Here is a 17,293-nt window from a genome sequence, read left to right on the forward strand (position 1 = left end):
ATTTTACTGTATGAAAATAGCAGGCAATTTCATTTCTTGCTGACATGACGAGTTAGTTTATTTCCTACAACAAGCAATGAATAAAACTCTGAAATAGCTAATGATTTTCGATGAATAATTTTATTTATGATTTACAGATTACAGTGGAACCTCGATTTATTGTTCCCGGATGTATCATTTTCCCGGATCCATCATTCAAATTCGTTGGTCCCTGAACAAATGCTATTTAAACTACGACTATAAAGCCCGCATCTATCATTCCTCGATTTATCGTTTTCCCGCATCTATTGGCCAGATTTTTTAGCCCTGAAGTGTGTAAATCCTGGATTGATCAGTTTTAAGAAATAGCAACAAGCTTACAAATGCTTGTAGCAGTTGATGTCTTCAGAATGTTGTGCTGCAAGCTCCAATTGTGAAGTTTTATGGTTATTGGCCTGCTTACGCACCGACCTTCCTCACAGTTTGCCTGTCAAGACAATGTAGAAGGGTCCATGTGTCCTATCGATCGTTTTTTATTGTAAACCATTCCAGTCCGTGCTTCCACCAAGTTGTGTATGCAGTCTATCACACGTGTTCGATTCTCGACAGTTCGTATTTTTAACTTGGCAGTTTCTAATCTGATTTTCTCAGATATGGCATTTCCGTGTAAAAAAGTTCGGACTTTAGAAGAACGACTTCGTATTATAGAAGAGGTGGAGAAAAATCCAATGGAGAAGAGGATTGACATAGCTAAGCGTCTTGGCCTGCCACCTTCAACTCTAAATTGCATAATGGCAAAGAAAATAGAAATCAGACAGCAGGCTGATAAATGTGGTACAGCAGCCAAAAAGAGGAAGACAGGCAAGGAGTCAACTTTCAGCGAGCTAGAAAATGTCCTCTTTTCCTGGTATCAACAGGCACGAGCATCAGACATTCCCATTGATGGGACCATCTTGAAGGAGAAATCTCTGAAAATAGCTGAAACAGTGGGGATTGAGAACTTTTCTGCATCGAACGGCTGGATCTCTCGTTTCAAACAATGCCATGGCTTGGTGTTTAAGAAACTGGCTGGGGAAAGTGCTGCTGTGGACACCAATACCACGGATCTCTGGTTCCAAAGACTCCCGGAGCTGCTGGAAGAGTATGAGCCTCGGGACATCTATAATGCAGATGAAACAGACCTCTTCTTCAACTGTCTTCCAGACCATACGCTGGCACTTAAAGGAGAATCCTGCCACGGAGGCAAAAGTGTGAAGGAGCGACTGACTGTACTGCTGTGCACAAACTCCGATGGCTCAGACAAACAAGTTCCCATCGTTATTGGCAAGTCTGCAAAACCACGGTGTTTCAAAAACGTGAAGAAACTACCTGTGAAATACTATGCTAATTCCAAAGCATGGATGACATCGGAGATTTTCAGAGACATTCTTCATGCCCTTGATAAATTCTTGGGTGCAAAAGGCAGGAAAATCCTCCTTTTTATTGATAATTGTGCTGCATATTCTCCAGACACATCCTCGTTGAAGAATGTGAAGGTGATATTTTATCCCCCAAACTGCACCAGTGTTGTACAGCCACTTGATTTAGGAGTTATAAAGAACTTCAAGCAGGCATATAGGAAGCAGCTAGTACAGAGGGCTTTATGTTTGATGGATGAAAGGAAAGAGGTCAAAATGAAGATAGACATACTACAAGCCATTCACTTTATTGTTTTGGCATGGCAACAAGTGACTCAGTTCACAATTCAGAACTGTTTCGTAAAATGTGGTTATGGGAACAGAAATGAAGAGTCAGACATGTCGGAAGTCAACAGAAATGATGAAGACGAAGACTGGACTGAGCTGGAGACAGGAATTGCTGGCGTTGATTTCGACGCTTATGTGTCTGTGGACCAAGAACTCGCGACATATGGTGTGCTGTCTGTGGAAGAAATGTGTGAGGAACTGGCGAGTGGAAGTCCCATGGAGGAGGGACAAGTCGACAGTGACGATAATGATGAAGCTGATCCCAAAGCAGTGCCGAGTTTTCAAGAAGCACTAAGTGCGTTCGAGACCATGAGAGCGTTCATATATGCTCACGAGATCGCCGACAGAGACCAAGTGAACATTATTAATATTGAGAAGCTACTGTTTAGCTTAAAAAGTAAAGGTGCAAGTAAGCAAATGAAAATTAGTGACTTTTTCAACAAGAAATGAAGTGAGTTAATCAAAAAATCATTCATGTACGACACATTCTTTAGTATATGAATACATGTGTGTACTATAAGTAAATTTGACTGCTTATATTCATTTTAGACAGGTTCCCGTATCAATCGTTTTCCCGTTTCCACCGTTTTTTTTTTTTTTTTTCAGAAGTCCAGAACAAAATGATGAATTGAGGTTTCACTGTATACGATTTTACAATTCCGCTACAGCATTCATCTCATTTTCAGCATCTCAACAATGGATTCCCCACAACAGCCTCTACTGTTGAAAATACGTGGGAAAATACATACATAACTTACATCTCTGATCTTCAGCGAGTACTCATTACGAACTTATGGCCAATAAATACGTAATTGATTGAATATTATTATACTAGTGTTTTAACGTGGCCAAAATGATGTCCAGCATTTACTCCAAAATGTCATATTCTTGCCAACAATCTGCAATGACCTGAAATAGCTACTACTTTACTCTCACATGGAAAAACCGCTGATCGTCTTGACATTGCTACTTGCGTTTCCTCATTGAAACTCAAAGAAATGAAGATGGATATGTCCAAGAAAAGCATTTGGCATAAAAGCCATTCTGAGGAAAGTTTTTTAAAAAGAGATATTTTTGACAAGGTTAAACTTCATTGAATTATTACGTTGCTTTCAATGTTACATATTTTGCGAGTATGTTTCATTATTATGGGAGCAAATAACTTTAAAAATATCTGATATTCTGTCTGGAAAATGAATCTGAAAAATCTTTATTTAAACTTCTAATGAACTTAGTCTGTAGCATTTGCTGCACAAGCCACTAGTTCCAATTGAAAATAAAGAATAATTAACACTAAAACAATATGTCGAAATGATAGGAAGTGGCCCATCAACTAGAACAGTAGATGTATGAAAGTGAATAACTACAATATTAGTCAACTGGTATTCCAATAAGATTACCTGAGCCATCGACGTAACTCAGTTGGGTGAGGTGCTTGCCTGCTGATCGGAAGTTGCGCTCGAGCATGGTTCGATTCCCGCTTTGGCTTATTACCTGGTTGGGTTTTTTCCGAGGTTTTCCCCAACCGTAAGGCAAATTTCAGGTAATCTGTGGCGAATCCTTGTCCTCATCTCGCAAAATGCCATCTCGCTATCACCAATCCCATCAACGCTAAATAACCTAGTAGTTGATACAGCATCGTAAAATAACCAACTAAAAAATATAAGATTACCATTAATAAAATTCCAGTTCAGGGCCAATATTGAATATAAAAAATGTTGATGATCCTTTTATGCGTTCTTTTAATTTCTATTGTTTATTTATTTTTTTGTATCTGTGTACCTTCCTCTGCCTCTTTCTCCTATTTTCTGTAGTTTTCTTGCATTTGTGCAGCAGTTAGTCTCAGCATTGTGAAGCTGTAATATAAATTTTATGAATTTTTTTTTTAAATAAGATTTTTTATCTTTAAACCTTCGCATGTGTAGGGTTATCATATGTGACATGTTTGGCTGTATGTGCTCAGGGTGCAGTCTCCCTGAAGGAGTGCATCGCGGATCCGGACTTGGCATTCACGAGGGGCGTGCTGGAGCCACTAAGCAGTCTGCGCCGCGTGGGCAAGATTCCCAATGAGAACTGCATCATCCTGGTGGACGCCTTGTGCGAGGCGGAGTACCATCGGCCAGACCACGGAGACACGCTTGCCTCTTTCTTGGTGCGCCACTCACCAGACTTTCCACCCTGGCTCAAGATCGTGACCACCGTCCGGACGCAACTTCAAGAAATCACCAATCAGCTACCATTCCACAAGATCAGGTGGGTAGGCACTAAGGCACAGGAAGGATAGAATGGTGTGGATTGCACACATAGGCCACTGTTATGAGCTCACTGTGTTACTTTTAAATTTGAATGTGGGTGAGAAATGAGCAGTAAACCTTGCCTGGACCCCTTTCATTCAGAGACAGGAGTTATTTTATGTGCCATTAATTTACGACACACAACGCCCTGCTTTATTTCCATTTTGAAGGAAGGCATGCTATGGATTTTTATCACTTTGGAATTCCATCACCCTTGGGTAGATTTGAATCTGATTATCAGTCAATTAGTTCACTGCGAAATGCCCATTGCAAAAATGTCTATCATCATTAATGTTCGGTATCAGAAATGTCTTCAGTCACTCAATGTCCCATATAAAATATGTCCACAGTCATTAAATGGCCATTATCTTAAATGTCACGTGTTGTTAAATGTAGGTACGGTATTATGAATGTGCAGAACAGTATTTATTAAAATGTAAATTAATAATTTAACAGTAAAATGTAAGCTAATTTACAATATTCTGTTACGTATTTTATTTTCTAATTTTCTTCCTCACTGGTGTCAGCATGCAGCTGCATATGATATGAAAGTCCCTCAGATATTGTTTCACATTATTGTTGTCCTTATATTTATTGTACTAATGTAAAATCACTTCAGTTCACCATTGTATAGTAATGTACTTATGATGATGATGATGATGATGATGATGGTGATGATGATGTAAAGTGTTAATGAAACGTTCTTGTTTATTATGTTGGCAGTCTTGACAAAGTGAGCTCGAGCGAGAACCTGCAAAAGGATCTGCTGGACTACATCAACTTCCGCCTCAACAATAGCCCCAGCATCCAGAGCAACGTGGCTTCCACGTCGGGCAAGCTAGACGGGGGTTCCAGCTCGCAGTTCCGCTTCTCACAGCACCTGCTGGGCCTCAGCCGTGGTTCCTTCCTCTTCGCCAAACTCACTCTCGACCTGCTAGAAAGGGGGCACCTTGTTGCCAAGTCTTCTGGATACAAGGCAAAGTATCAGCAGAATTATTTGAAGTCTCCAGTGATCATACTCTCTGCTAGTCTATAAAGAGTAGAGCCCGAATGTTTAGGCATTTATAACAGTTAAAATAGGCAGGCAAAAGAGGCAATAAAAACGCAAAAAAGAGACACAATAATCTTTGAAAAAGGCATAATATATTTTAGCAATAAATTTAAATTATATCAATATAACTGACATATTTACTTCGTAGGTGACACATGTTGACTCATAAAATACTTTTTTTCGTGATTAACTGTCTTTTCACAAATCTTACATAATAAAACTGTTCCATCCATTGAAAACACATGGGTACCAAATTAACTAACATAAGCATGAAGTTTACTTTTCAATGGTTTACTGAATTTAGACATTCTAGCTAACTGATCTTATACCTTCTGTCACCCGACAATAACTGACTGTTCCTCACTCAAATTTCTTTCTCCTACAATAATAAACACGTGTAGCACAAATTGTAACAGTAAGATTTGAAAATATGAAAGCAAACAATTGGAAATGCTATGTGACAACTTCTATGAGGATGAGTTTAATATTTAAAATTATAAAGCTGATTGTTGGTACCGTGAAGACATGACAATATTACGATTATTAGCAGATTAAGCACCGTAATAAATTACTTTTATTTACTGTTGTTAGTAAAGTTAGTCATTGTTTCAAATATTTAAATGTCATACACATTACATTACAATTAATTAGAAAATTGCAATTAAACAAAAAATATTGCTTGAAAATGACAAAAAAAAAAAAAAAAAAAAAAAAAGGATTTGTTAGTAAGAAACACATTAAAAAGGCAAAATAAAAATTGGCCCTATCACTTTGATTTACTTCAAATCACATTTATATCTATTCAAATAATGATTTACTTCCACCCAGTAAAAAGCCATTTTGCCAAACATCCAGACTCTAATAATGAGCAATGCGCTTCTGTACATGTTAATCTATCCAGAGGCTTATAATGTGGCCACACCATCACTGGACTTAACCTACTTTTGGCTAGCAAACAATCGAAGGTTCAAGGGACATATACCGTATTTACCCGAATTTAAGACGACCTCTAGTTTTCCAGTGGTTTCTGTAGGATTAAATTGTTTAAGGTATTTTTGTTTATGAATTCACAGACTATTATAACATTATTATAAGTTTGTAACTATGGTTCTAGAACACATAACATTTCAAGTTTATTTACTTCTACGAAATAGATAGTTCCTGTTCATGATATGAAATTTGTGTCCCTGTAGGGCCTAACAGTCTAAATATTCTATTTACAAAAAATGGCTTTATGAATTTGAAGCTAAAATATGGTAAATATTTAGAACAGTTTTTTTTGTCATATACCACGTAATTCTAAACAAGCAGACCCCCCCCCCCCCAGGGGGCATTATTTAATGTACTGTGCAACATAAAATTGACACATCTGGTGTATTTTCCTTAATATGCGAATTTAAAATGAGCTTCATTTTTCAAATGAAAAAAAAAAGAAAGAAATTCGTCTTATATTCGTGTAAATACGGTACATACTTACTTTCACTTAACTGTAGATATTGCTGAAGACACACATTCACATTTTCGACAACTTTGTAGAGAACTGCCGTGAACAAACAAAAGTTCATCATTGGAAACTGATGCAGTTTATTTTTGAATACAGTCCTTTGGTTTCTGTAGCCTGTAGGGGTTGATTTTTTAAACCTATCTTCTTTTTGATTTGACTTTTTATTTTTATCTAGTAAATATAAATTACAGGAGACCAGATCATTAGACCATAATTTGTTACAGTTTTCATGTAATCAAAAACTCATACTAAAACATACAAACGAAAGCAGAGTTCATTGAATTCTGAAAATGGGTTATGTTGTTGTTAACTAATGCTGAGTTCTTGGCTATAAAGCTATTGACTCTCTTTCTCTCCAGTATAGGAGAGTGATGTAGCAAAAAGTATAACTGTTGTAATGTAGGATAGTGTTTTTATGTTATGGCTGTTATATCATCTATGCGCAACCCTCAAACTGTTTGGAGGACCACACCTGCCATTGGTTAGCGGGTCCATATGACCTAGCCGGGAGGATTGTCAGATCATATTCCTTCTTCACCATTTAAAGGACACTTATGCATACCATGGCAGGTCAGCATGCTGAAATGGCACTTCCTTCATTTTGATGGAACAGTTATATCGCTGTGCTCTGTCCCCAGAGCCTCGTTTGTTAAAGACTGGTTGCATTATAGGAAAGTGAAGATGGGATTTTCAGTAGTTCAGGCTATGGACTGCACTTCATTACTCCTAGCAACTCCCAAGATAGATTATAAACAAAGACTAAACATTCTCCAATCCTATAGCTTTGCTTTCTAAGTCAGCATTTTCGACATTGTAGCTTGATCTTTCAAATACAGTTAGCTCTGGATATGGTGAACTCGGTTATAGTGAACATTTGGCTATAGTGAACCTAAATCGTTGGTCCCGACCCGCATACATTGAAAAGTACATTAATATTTCCGTTTATAGTGAACCCTCACTTCGGTTATAGTGAACATAAAACTATAACTTCCCCAAGAAAATGTAATTTTAAAATGGCCAAAATGGTAATTTAGGAAACCATTTCTCCTATAAACTTCCAAGAATATGTTCAGAACAAAGTCTCAAACCTTCTACTCCTTAAGTGCATTGAAAGACGAAGGATTTGTTCAGCTTCCTGGACAGCTTGAAACATGTTAAAGAGAATAGTGTATGCAGTGAGGGATAAAGGAAAGATTAGTTCTGACTCCTTTAAAAGAGGTTATTGGAAGAATAGTAAGAGAAAGTGTTTTCTTTTGTAAAAGGGAATAGAGTGATGACCAAAGCGTAAATACAGTACCATATAATGGTCCTCAACCCTTCTTCCCGCATCTTTGTAAAAGTGAACCCCGGGAAATTCCAAGGCCGAATACATAGTAGCATACCTCTAGTGAGAGGAGGTGCGAAATTAGTCAGTGCCTATACTTACATGGCCAGATTAGATTAAAGTTTCGAACTGTGAACATCAGGATGTCAGAGCTTAAAGTGTTTAAGTTGGAAGATACAGCGAACATTAGTACTGATATTGAATATGGTCTGCCCTAAACGGGCATTAATACTGTATGTATAGCAATGTCAGTAGTATAAAAACAGACATTTCGGTTTTAGTGAACCTTGGATATAGTGAACGAAGTATCCTGGTCCTCAGAGGTTCACTATAACTGGAGTTGACTGTACATGGTAATTGTTGGCTGTGGGACAGTAGGGGAATAACCTCACTATAAAACATATTATATTCATTGGAATTAACCAGATAAACCAACAACCATTACATTGCATTATGAGTAGGCCTACTCATTTAAGGTAGTGTAGTACTATGTTAACGAGAAACATGTATTTTGTTGCAGGTTCTGCCTGTGTCGCTGGCACAGATCTTCCTACTGCACTTCAACCTCCGCTTCCCTACACTCCGGTCCTTCGAGAAGGTGGCCCCCATCCTGAGCGTATGTCTGGCTGCCCTGTACCCCCTCACGCTTCTGGAAATCTACTACTCCATCAACTCTTTATATACCGATCAGTTCCTGCCATGGGATGAATTCCTGCAGCGCTTCAAGGTATTTTAGTCAAGTAATTTAATTTGCAATGTAGCTTTCATTTTTCATTCATCTTTGTTTGTTTCCCCTTTCCTGCTCTTTTTCATTTCTCTTTTTTGTCTTTTTCTTGTATTCCTGTATCCTTTATTTCATTTTTTCTTTTTTTTCCTTAATTTGTTTGTATTTTTTTGTTATAGAGAGTGATTCAATAAAAGTGTGCAGAAAATTTACACGAAATAGGGAATGTTCTACAGAACATTTTGAGGTAAGGACCTTGGGGTCTACAAAGTCAGGTTAAGGAGATGTGAATTTAAACATGTCTATTACTACCACTTACTGTTTTCCATATTATGTACGTTTATTTATACTTATTATTTACATTTTAAAATTATTTTCGTATCATTTGAAAAACGAGTTAACTACATATCATTTTGTACCTCACGAAAGGTGCTCAGAATGATGGCCACCAATATTTATATGATGAAGAAAGGGTGGAGTGGAGAAAAGTTCTCTCCAGCACCAGGACTCGAACCCGTGTTTTCAGCTCTACGTGCTGACACTTTATCCACTAATGCACACCAGATTCCAGTTCCGATGCTGGATTGAATCCTCTCAGTTTAAGTTCCACCTCTTAGTTTCCCTTCAGTGGCCAATCCTCATGCACTATGTCACAGATATGTGACAGTGGCAATGTCCAACACATTATGTGCAGCCTTCATCATATGATAATGCAAAATTGCTGCACGGAAATATCATATGTACTTCCGTACATCACAATAATATGATATGCGTAAATAATCACTTAGTGATTTAAGACAGCACTCATTCCGTCAGATGCCAGCCACTTAGTCACTTGTAATGAGTGCACCTCTGCACATAGTGTGTTGGACATTGTGCCACTGTCACACATCTGTGACATAGTGCATGAGGGTTGGCCACTAAAGGGAAACTAAGAGATGGAAATTAAACTGAGAGGAGTCAATCCAGTATCGGAACTGGAATCCAGTGTGACTTAATGGTTAAAGCGTCAGCACGTAGAGCTGAAAACCTGGGTTCGAGTCCCGATGCTGGAGAGAATTTTTCTCTGCTCCACCCACCTTTCATCATATGATAATGCAGAATTCCTGCACGTAAATATCATATGTACTTCAGTACATCACAATAACACCAATAATTAGTATCTATATTTATTATTTACATCTAGTACTTATATTTAAATTTAATTTATTATTTTTATTTACTATTTATATTTAATAATTACATTTATTTACATAGCTATAGGCAAACCATCATGCTTTGTTTGTTGATCTATTGTCCATCATCCATAAGATAGTTCTATCATGTTTACCTTGTCCATTACAAACACAGTATGAGTCAATAATAGACCCTTTCATACAATTCGAAGAGGTAATCACAGTACTTACAGGACGTTTATTTACTTGGTTTATTTTACGACACTTATCAATTGTGATGGTTATCTAGCACCTGAGTGAGATGAAGATGACAATGCCAGCAAAATGAGTCAGTCTAATATTATTTTAATGTACCGAAGTACATATGATATTTCCATGCAGATATTCTGCGTCATCATACGATGAAAGAGTAATGGAACAGAGAAAAATTCTCTCCGGTGCCGGGATTTGAACCCGGGTTTTCAGCTCTATGTGCTGATGCTTTATCCACTAAGCCACACCGGATACCACCCCGGCGTCGGACAGAATTGTCTCTGATTGAGTGCCAACTCTGAAAACCCGGGTTCAAATCCCGGCACCAGAGAGAATTTTTCTCCGTTCCATTACTCTTTCATCGAGTCAGTCTAAGGTTTAGCGCCAAAAGTTACCCAGCATTTGCTCTTAATTGGTTAAGGGAAAACCCTGAAAGAAACCTCAACCAGGTAATTTGTCCCAACCAAGATTTGAACCCAGGCCCACTCGTTTCATGGTCAGAAATGCTAACCGTTACTCCACAGCTGTGAACAGTACATTGTTAACTTATATTAGTAAATACTTTACTTTACGGGCTTCTCCACTTCTTTTTCAGCAGTTGCCCTTTATTCCCACTCTCCAAGTTTGCTGGTCCTTCCAGTCTTTTTCCTCCAAATTGCAATTTCTCATCATCATCTTCATCATCATCATTATTTCATTTCTCTAGGATGCTGTAGGATGGTCACGTTTTCTCCTTCCAGATGATGACCATTCCAGCATCCTCCTTGGCCATCTGTCTTCATTGCCCGGACCATTGCAGTGTCCTTTCCTCTGTTCTCTGTATAACAGTCTCTTCTGCCTCCATTTGCTTTCTGGTGTCTTCGTTCCTTATTCTCTGGAATCTGGACATCCATGTACTTTTATTTTTTTTGTTGCTCAGTATATGTCCATTTTTCTGCTCCATAGGTTAGTATGGATTTCACAATTGTATAGAGGATCATTTTCTTTGTCTCCTTCTTAATTTCTCTACTCGTCCATATACCATTCAACATCCTAATAGATTTCCTCACTTAAGAAATTCGATAGTCAACATCCATGAGTGTAGCCACTGGCATAGCTCAGTCGGCTAAGGCGCTTGCCTGCTGGTCTGAAGTTGTGCTTGGGTGCAGGTTCGATTCCCACTTGGTCTGATTACTTGGTTGGATTTTTTCCGAGGTTTTCCCAACCATAAGGCAAATGTCAGGTAATCTATGGCGAATCCTCGGCCTCATCTCGCCAAATATCATCTCACTATCACCAATCACATTGATGCTAAATAACCTCGTAGTTGACACAGCGTCGTTAAATAACCAAGTAAAAAAAAAAAGAAGAAGAAACATCCATGTCACAGGTTCCAGATTCATGGATAATACATCCTAAATATTTGAAGGATTGTACTGCCTTAATTATTCGTTATTCTAACATAATGTCCCTACCCTTTCCTTCCACTACCAAATATTTTTAGATTTGTAAATGATGTGAAAATAATTTAAAAATGTAAGTAAACTGTAAATAATAATTGTAAATAAATATAAATAATTGAAAATAATGAATGTGTTGTTGTTAAGTAATGCTGAGTTCTTGAAAGCCATTAACTCTTTTGCTCTCCAATATTTCTCACACACAGAAATAGAAATAATAAATGTAGATAATAGATAATATGGAAAACAGTAAGCAATAACAATAGATAGATCCTTAATCTGACTTTGCAGACCACAAGTTCCCCATCTCAAGATGTTCTGTAAAGCATTTCCTATTTCCTGTTTAATTTTCGCATGCTTTTACTGAATCACTCCGTATTTATTCACACGTGAAGGGTACACGGAAAAAACGATCAAGGTCCATCAAAAATCGAAATTGAGTTAATAATGCCATCTTATAGTGGAAAGGAAGTACTATCATGTGGTCTAGCTAGTAATAAGAAATAATCGTTCTTGAAATTCCATTACGTCAATTTGTATTAAATACACCGATAACAAAGTATTAAGTGCTTAAACTTTAAAATTCGTTTTTCTCGAAACTTTCTAAAATGGACCTGGATCGTTATTCCCGTGTACCCTTCACATATATTTTGTCCTGGTATGTATAGATTTGTAGGCTATTTATAGCCAATTCTATTTCTGCTAATATATGTTCATATCCTTTGATCTCACTTTGCGATATGTGTCAGAGGAAGAACAATTATTGTTTGTATATATCTGAAGTCTGATTAGTGGAATATGTAGCTAACTGGTGATGTATAAAATGGAGGGGGAAAGGAACTGGCCACCATAACCCATTACCTCCTGGCCTAGTTGCCTCATAAGTAGTGCCATGTTGGTATCACTTGTGTGGTTCAGACCTGTCTTCAAACAGTTGACTAAACAACAACATATTATGTTCATACCCTTCATCTTTCCTCTCACAGCACAATTTAACTTTGTGCTCCTAGTACACAATAATTTAAATTTGGGCCTACACTGCTATTGGAAGCAATTGAACTTGTGTATAACTTGAACGGTGTTGTTGCAGATGTTGTCAGGTCTGCTGGTGAAGCGCCTGGACAACACTTACATGTTCTTCCACCCATCATTCCGAGAGTGGCTGATTCGCCGTGACGAGGGAGAAAGCAACAAGTTCCTGTGTGACCTGCGCTCAGGGCACGCCGGCATTGCATTCCGTCTGTCACGTGTCCAGGCCCCTCTGGACGCCGAGAAGACGCTAGAGCTGGGCCACCACATATTGAAGGCGCACTTGTACAAGAACATGACGCTCCACAAGTACTCGTCACGCGATCTGCAGGCGCACTGGGTGGCTGGCAGCTCCGAAGACGTGTCTGCTGCACTCTGCACCCTGCGCAACATTTATAGCCCCAACGTCAAGGTATTACCACCACCATTTTTCCTCTCACTTATTTTCTGTTTTCTACTATCCCTCTCCTCCTTTCCAGTCCCTTCTTCTCTGTCCTCTCCCCTCACCTAATCTTTCCCTTTCATGCCCCTTTTCCCGTTTCTCTTTTGTTTGTCCTGTTCTTTCTCCTCTCCTTTCTTGATTTGTCTCTTCAGACTCCTCTCCTCCCCAAATCTCTCCTCTCTTCTTTCTCTGCTGTCTTCTACTGTCCACTTTTCTCTATCTATTCTTTCTCTCCTCTTCCAGTCTCTATCGTCTAGCACCTCTCTTGTCCTGTCTTATTTATCCTCTCATATCTTTTCTGTTTTTGCTTTTATTTCCTTTCCTATTTTTCCTTCACTTCTTTTCGTTCTTTTTTTCCATTCTTCCCACTTCAATTCATAATTAGTTTCTCGTTTCTTTTTTTTTTCTGTCTTTCTATCTTTATGTGTTTTCTTTCTTTTTATCATCCTTTTCTATGTTAATTTGTTCTTACTTTTCGTCCATTATTTCTTTCACTTTCCATTCATATTTTCTTTTTTCTTTTCTTCTGCCTTTTATTGTCTTTTCTTCCTTTATCTATTCTTCCTGCCCTTATTTCCTTCTTTCATTCCATTTTTAATTATTTAATCTTTCTTTCGTCCCTTCTCTTATTTTTTCCTTAAGTTGACCAGATTTTCTTCTTCTTCTTCTTCTTCTTCTTCTTCTTCTTCTTCTTCTTCAGTCCCTTCTGCTGTTAAGCGTCGGGTTTGCTTCTCTCTGTCCATTTCATTCATTTTTCCCGGTCTCTACACATTCTCTTCATCTGTACTATTGTTTTTCCTTTCTGTTGGCCTATTCTTTCTATTGTATCCTCCCATTTAATCCTTGGTCTTCCTCTTCTCTTCCTTCCTTCCACTCTCATTTCCATCACCTGTTTAACTTTCCTTTCCTCTCACATACAATATACATGCCCAAGCCATTTCAACTGCCTTTCATTAATCACCTCTGTTAATGCTTTTCTCATTTTATGACCAGATTTTCAAATTCCAAAATCTGGAAACCTTGCAGAGTGGGATAGTAAATGAATGGTGAACTGGTGAGAATTTTAATACGCAATAAAAATGTTGATGTTGTCTAATGCTTGGCCCTTGACAGTGAAGCAATAAAAATAAACAGAATCAAAGTATAAAACAACATATTGCAATACATGGATGGATACAGTACCATAAAAAAACATAATACACGTTATATTGAAATCGATAGTATGTGTTGAACAGATCATTCAGAACGGAATCAGTTTATCTGCTGTGTCCTTGAGATTTTCATTACAAATTCCATCCGGTTCTGTTGCTTTCTTGTCTTTAGCTTGAGGATAGCTGCTCTTTACTTCCACTATACTTATCAGTTCTATGTTGTATGACTCTCATGGTGGTTGGGTTACCTCTGTTGAGGAGAAGGGAGAAGTGTTTTTCCCAAGTTTCCATTGGGATCTCAGTGACAGTGCTGGTTAACTTCCTTATAAAAGCAAGAGAGGGCTCTTTTAGCGTTTCTTGAGCTCGGGCCTTTTTCTTGTTCATCTATGAAATTAGTTTTTATACAATTTGCTTTTTTTCTCATACAAATTTAGATTCCATGTATTGTGGGTCCCTATCACCACAGTATGGCGCGTCTTCAGGTTGCGGATAGAGGAGACGGCCTCCAGATATGGAGGGTAGCTGCGAATATATTGAATAAGCAGTTGTGGACAGCCGATGAAGGGTGGTCCTCCAGCTTGGGCGAAGGGCTAACAACCTATCCCCGTAAAAAAGAGCTTGTTACGAATCCATACAATAAGCCTCGGAACTTTGAGAGAGGAATAGAGATTAAGAGTGTTTGAGAATAAGGTTCTTAGGAAAATATTTGGGGCGAAGAGGAATGAAGTTACAGGAGAATGGAAAAAGTTACACAACGCAGAACTGCACGCATTGTATTCTTCACCTGACATAATTAGGAACATCAAATCGAGACGTTTGAGATGGGCAGGGCATGTGACACTTATGGGCGAATCCAGAAATGTGTATAGAGTGTTAGTTGGGAGGCCGGAGGGAAAAAGAGCTTTGGGGAGGCCGAGACATAGATGGGATGATAATATTAAAATAGATTTGAGGGAGATGGGATGTGATGATAGAGACTGGATTAATCTTGCACAGCATAGGGACCGATGGCGGGCTTATGTAAGGGCAGCAATGAACCTGTGGGCTCCTTAAAGTCATTTGTAATTAAGTTGTAAGAGATTTTATATTTCCATCAGTGATGTCTGTTCGTGCTCTGTGCAAGAGTGTGATCGTTTGTTTTCCCTGTTCGTTGCACTCAGTATCAAACCAAGATTTGTCTGTCCTTTGCCTCTGGGAGATGGTGATGATTGTATATAGTTTATTCCTTTCATAGTGAGACGTAGTTGGCCCTTTTTAAGAATGGTGAAGCTTCATCAATTGCGTGTTTTTCGATTTTCAATTGTGTTTCCTCCAGCTTTCTTGAGATTGTAGGGAATTTTACTGTTTTTGTTGGCTTTTCTGCTTTGTTAATTCATATTTGAAGAGTCTACTGCAAGAATGATGGATGTCATTTGGAATACATTTTTCAGGAGAAGCAATTGAAAGTCTGAAAATCTTAGTGCTCAAAGCTTAACTGTGATTTTCCGATCATTACTGGACAATGACTATTAATGTTAATGCCATATAACTCTCTATGTACATTCTAGATGTCTTAAGCTATGCATTGACAGTCTTGGTTCATTTTCGACAAGAAAGTGACATCCATAAATTTTATTATCATCATACTGCTTTCAGGTAATGGTTTCCCTCACATTTTCTTAATATGGTCCACCACTACATTTGATTACATTCAATCACGTGTCCTAAAATATTTATCCTGTCACCTTTATCTTCCCATATCTTCCAATTACCTAAAGTTAAGGTCTGTTTCAGTCTATTTTCTTCCTTCATTCTTTCTGCTATACATTATTTTCAACTCTTCACCTTCTTTAACTTCCCTCAATCCCATTCCCGAATACTATGCAATACTGTCTACCTTACTCTTGTTTACAAACATTCTCGGCTATAATCTACTCATCCATCTCTACTATCATTGTCATCTTTCATTACTGTTGTCCCTAATTTTCTGTTTATATTAACTCTTTTTTCTCTGACTAGTATTCACTAATTTTTATACTTTCTCACCTACGTTACTGTATTATATTATTTGTCTCATTTATTGTTCCAGTGTTCCAATGTTTGTAAACTTCCTTGCTATTACTTGTTCAATTAACTTAACACTTTTTCACTTTATTCGATAACTTTTACGATTCACTCTCTCTACTTGCATTCACTTTCTACCTCCTCCACTTCCCATATTCTTCCTCTCTCAATTACATGAAACCCTCAACACTAGGATATAGTCACTTGGACCGCAAAAGAAATGAGAATATCATGCAAGGACTTCAATTACAACCAGTCTCACAGTTTATAAACAAGTACCAGTTGCAATGAAAAAACCATGTCCAATGAATGAATTGGAATAGAATTCCAAAAGCCATGCTTCAATACCGTCCCCAAGGGAAGAGATCTTTAGACCGTCCAAAAAAAGGTGGACTGAGAATGATTCACTGAGGCTGTAAAGGGCCTTGGGCCTTATACTTGTTTGGATGATGATGATGAATATTATTTACTTACTATTTCTAACTCGTATTAGCCTCACTACCTTTATTACTTTTCTTCACACTGTTTTATCTATTCATCTTTTCCTTAACACTTCACTGCTTATTCCTCTATCTTATTCTCAGTTCCACTTCAGTTACATTTTAGTGTAATTGTTGATTCTACCAGTAGATGTTCTTTTATAACGGCGACTGGTGCCAGCCCAATCACAGCACATTGGAATATTGGCACTGCCAGCTTCTCTCATTGGCTATACCAGTGGCAGTGCATCCTGTGTGTTCAATGGTCAGAGAATCCCGAGGAAAAACAAGGAAAAACAATTTAATTGTTTCAATAAATTTACTTATAATTTACACTATCATTCTTTGTTTCTTGCTCATCTTTAATAAGTTTACTTGCGGCTTTGATGTATTTTTGTCGTATGAAAACCTATGAATCACAAAGATCGAATACATGCTTACGAGGTTCAATTTCTCCTCTGAACCTCGCCGAACCAGCTTCTGGACTTGCATGCGGGGTGAATGGTAAGGGGGGAATGCTGCAGGGGAAACATGTGCATGCGCTGGTATGAAGACCAGCACACTGCATTGAGTGCACCTGTCCAGTGACGTAATAGTGAGACAGCCAACATGCTATGGCGGAAACGTAAGAATGGTCGTTCTTGGTGTTTTAGTCTTAATAT

The 17,293-nt window shown here is 38.1% G+C and overlaps 1 protein-coding gene and 1 non-coding gene across 4 annotated transcripts in view; one reads left to right on the forward strand and one right to left on the reverse strand.

Annotated features, from left to right (window-relative positions):
- rols (rolling pebbles) overlaps window positions 1-17,293 on the forward strand; it is a 630,535-nt gene that overhangs the window by 574,613 nt on the left and 38,629 nt on the right. For all 3 annotated transcript variants that reach the window (XM_069817947.1, XM_069817949.1, XM_069817948.1), the window contains 4 exons: window positions 3,688-3,977; window positions 4,742-4,994; window positions 8,418-8,624; window positions 12,578-12,928. In XM_069817947.1, the coding sequence (XP_069674048.1) occupies window positions 3,688-3,977; window positions 4,742-4,994; window positions 8,418-8,624; window positions 12,578-12,928 (1,101 nt within the window). The remainder of the gene's footprint in view (window positions 1-3,687; window positions 3,978-4,741; window positions 4,995-8,417; window positions 8,625-12,577; window positions 12,929-17,293) is intronic.
- TRNAY-AUA (transfer RNA tyrosine (anticodon AUA)) lies at window positions 10,229-10,300 on the reverse strand. Its single transcript has one exon. It is a non-coding gene; the product is annotated as a tRNA-Tyr (tRNA).

The sequence above is a fragment of the Periplaneta americana genome, chromosome 2, assembly GCF_040183065.1.
Source record: "Periplaneta americana isolate PAMFEO1 chromosome 2, P.americana_PAMFEO1_priV1, whole genome shotgun sequence".
NCBI lineage: Eukaryota > Metazoa > Arthropoda > Insecta > Blattodea > Blattidae > Periplaneta > Periplaneta americana.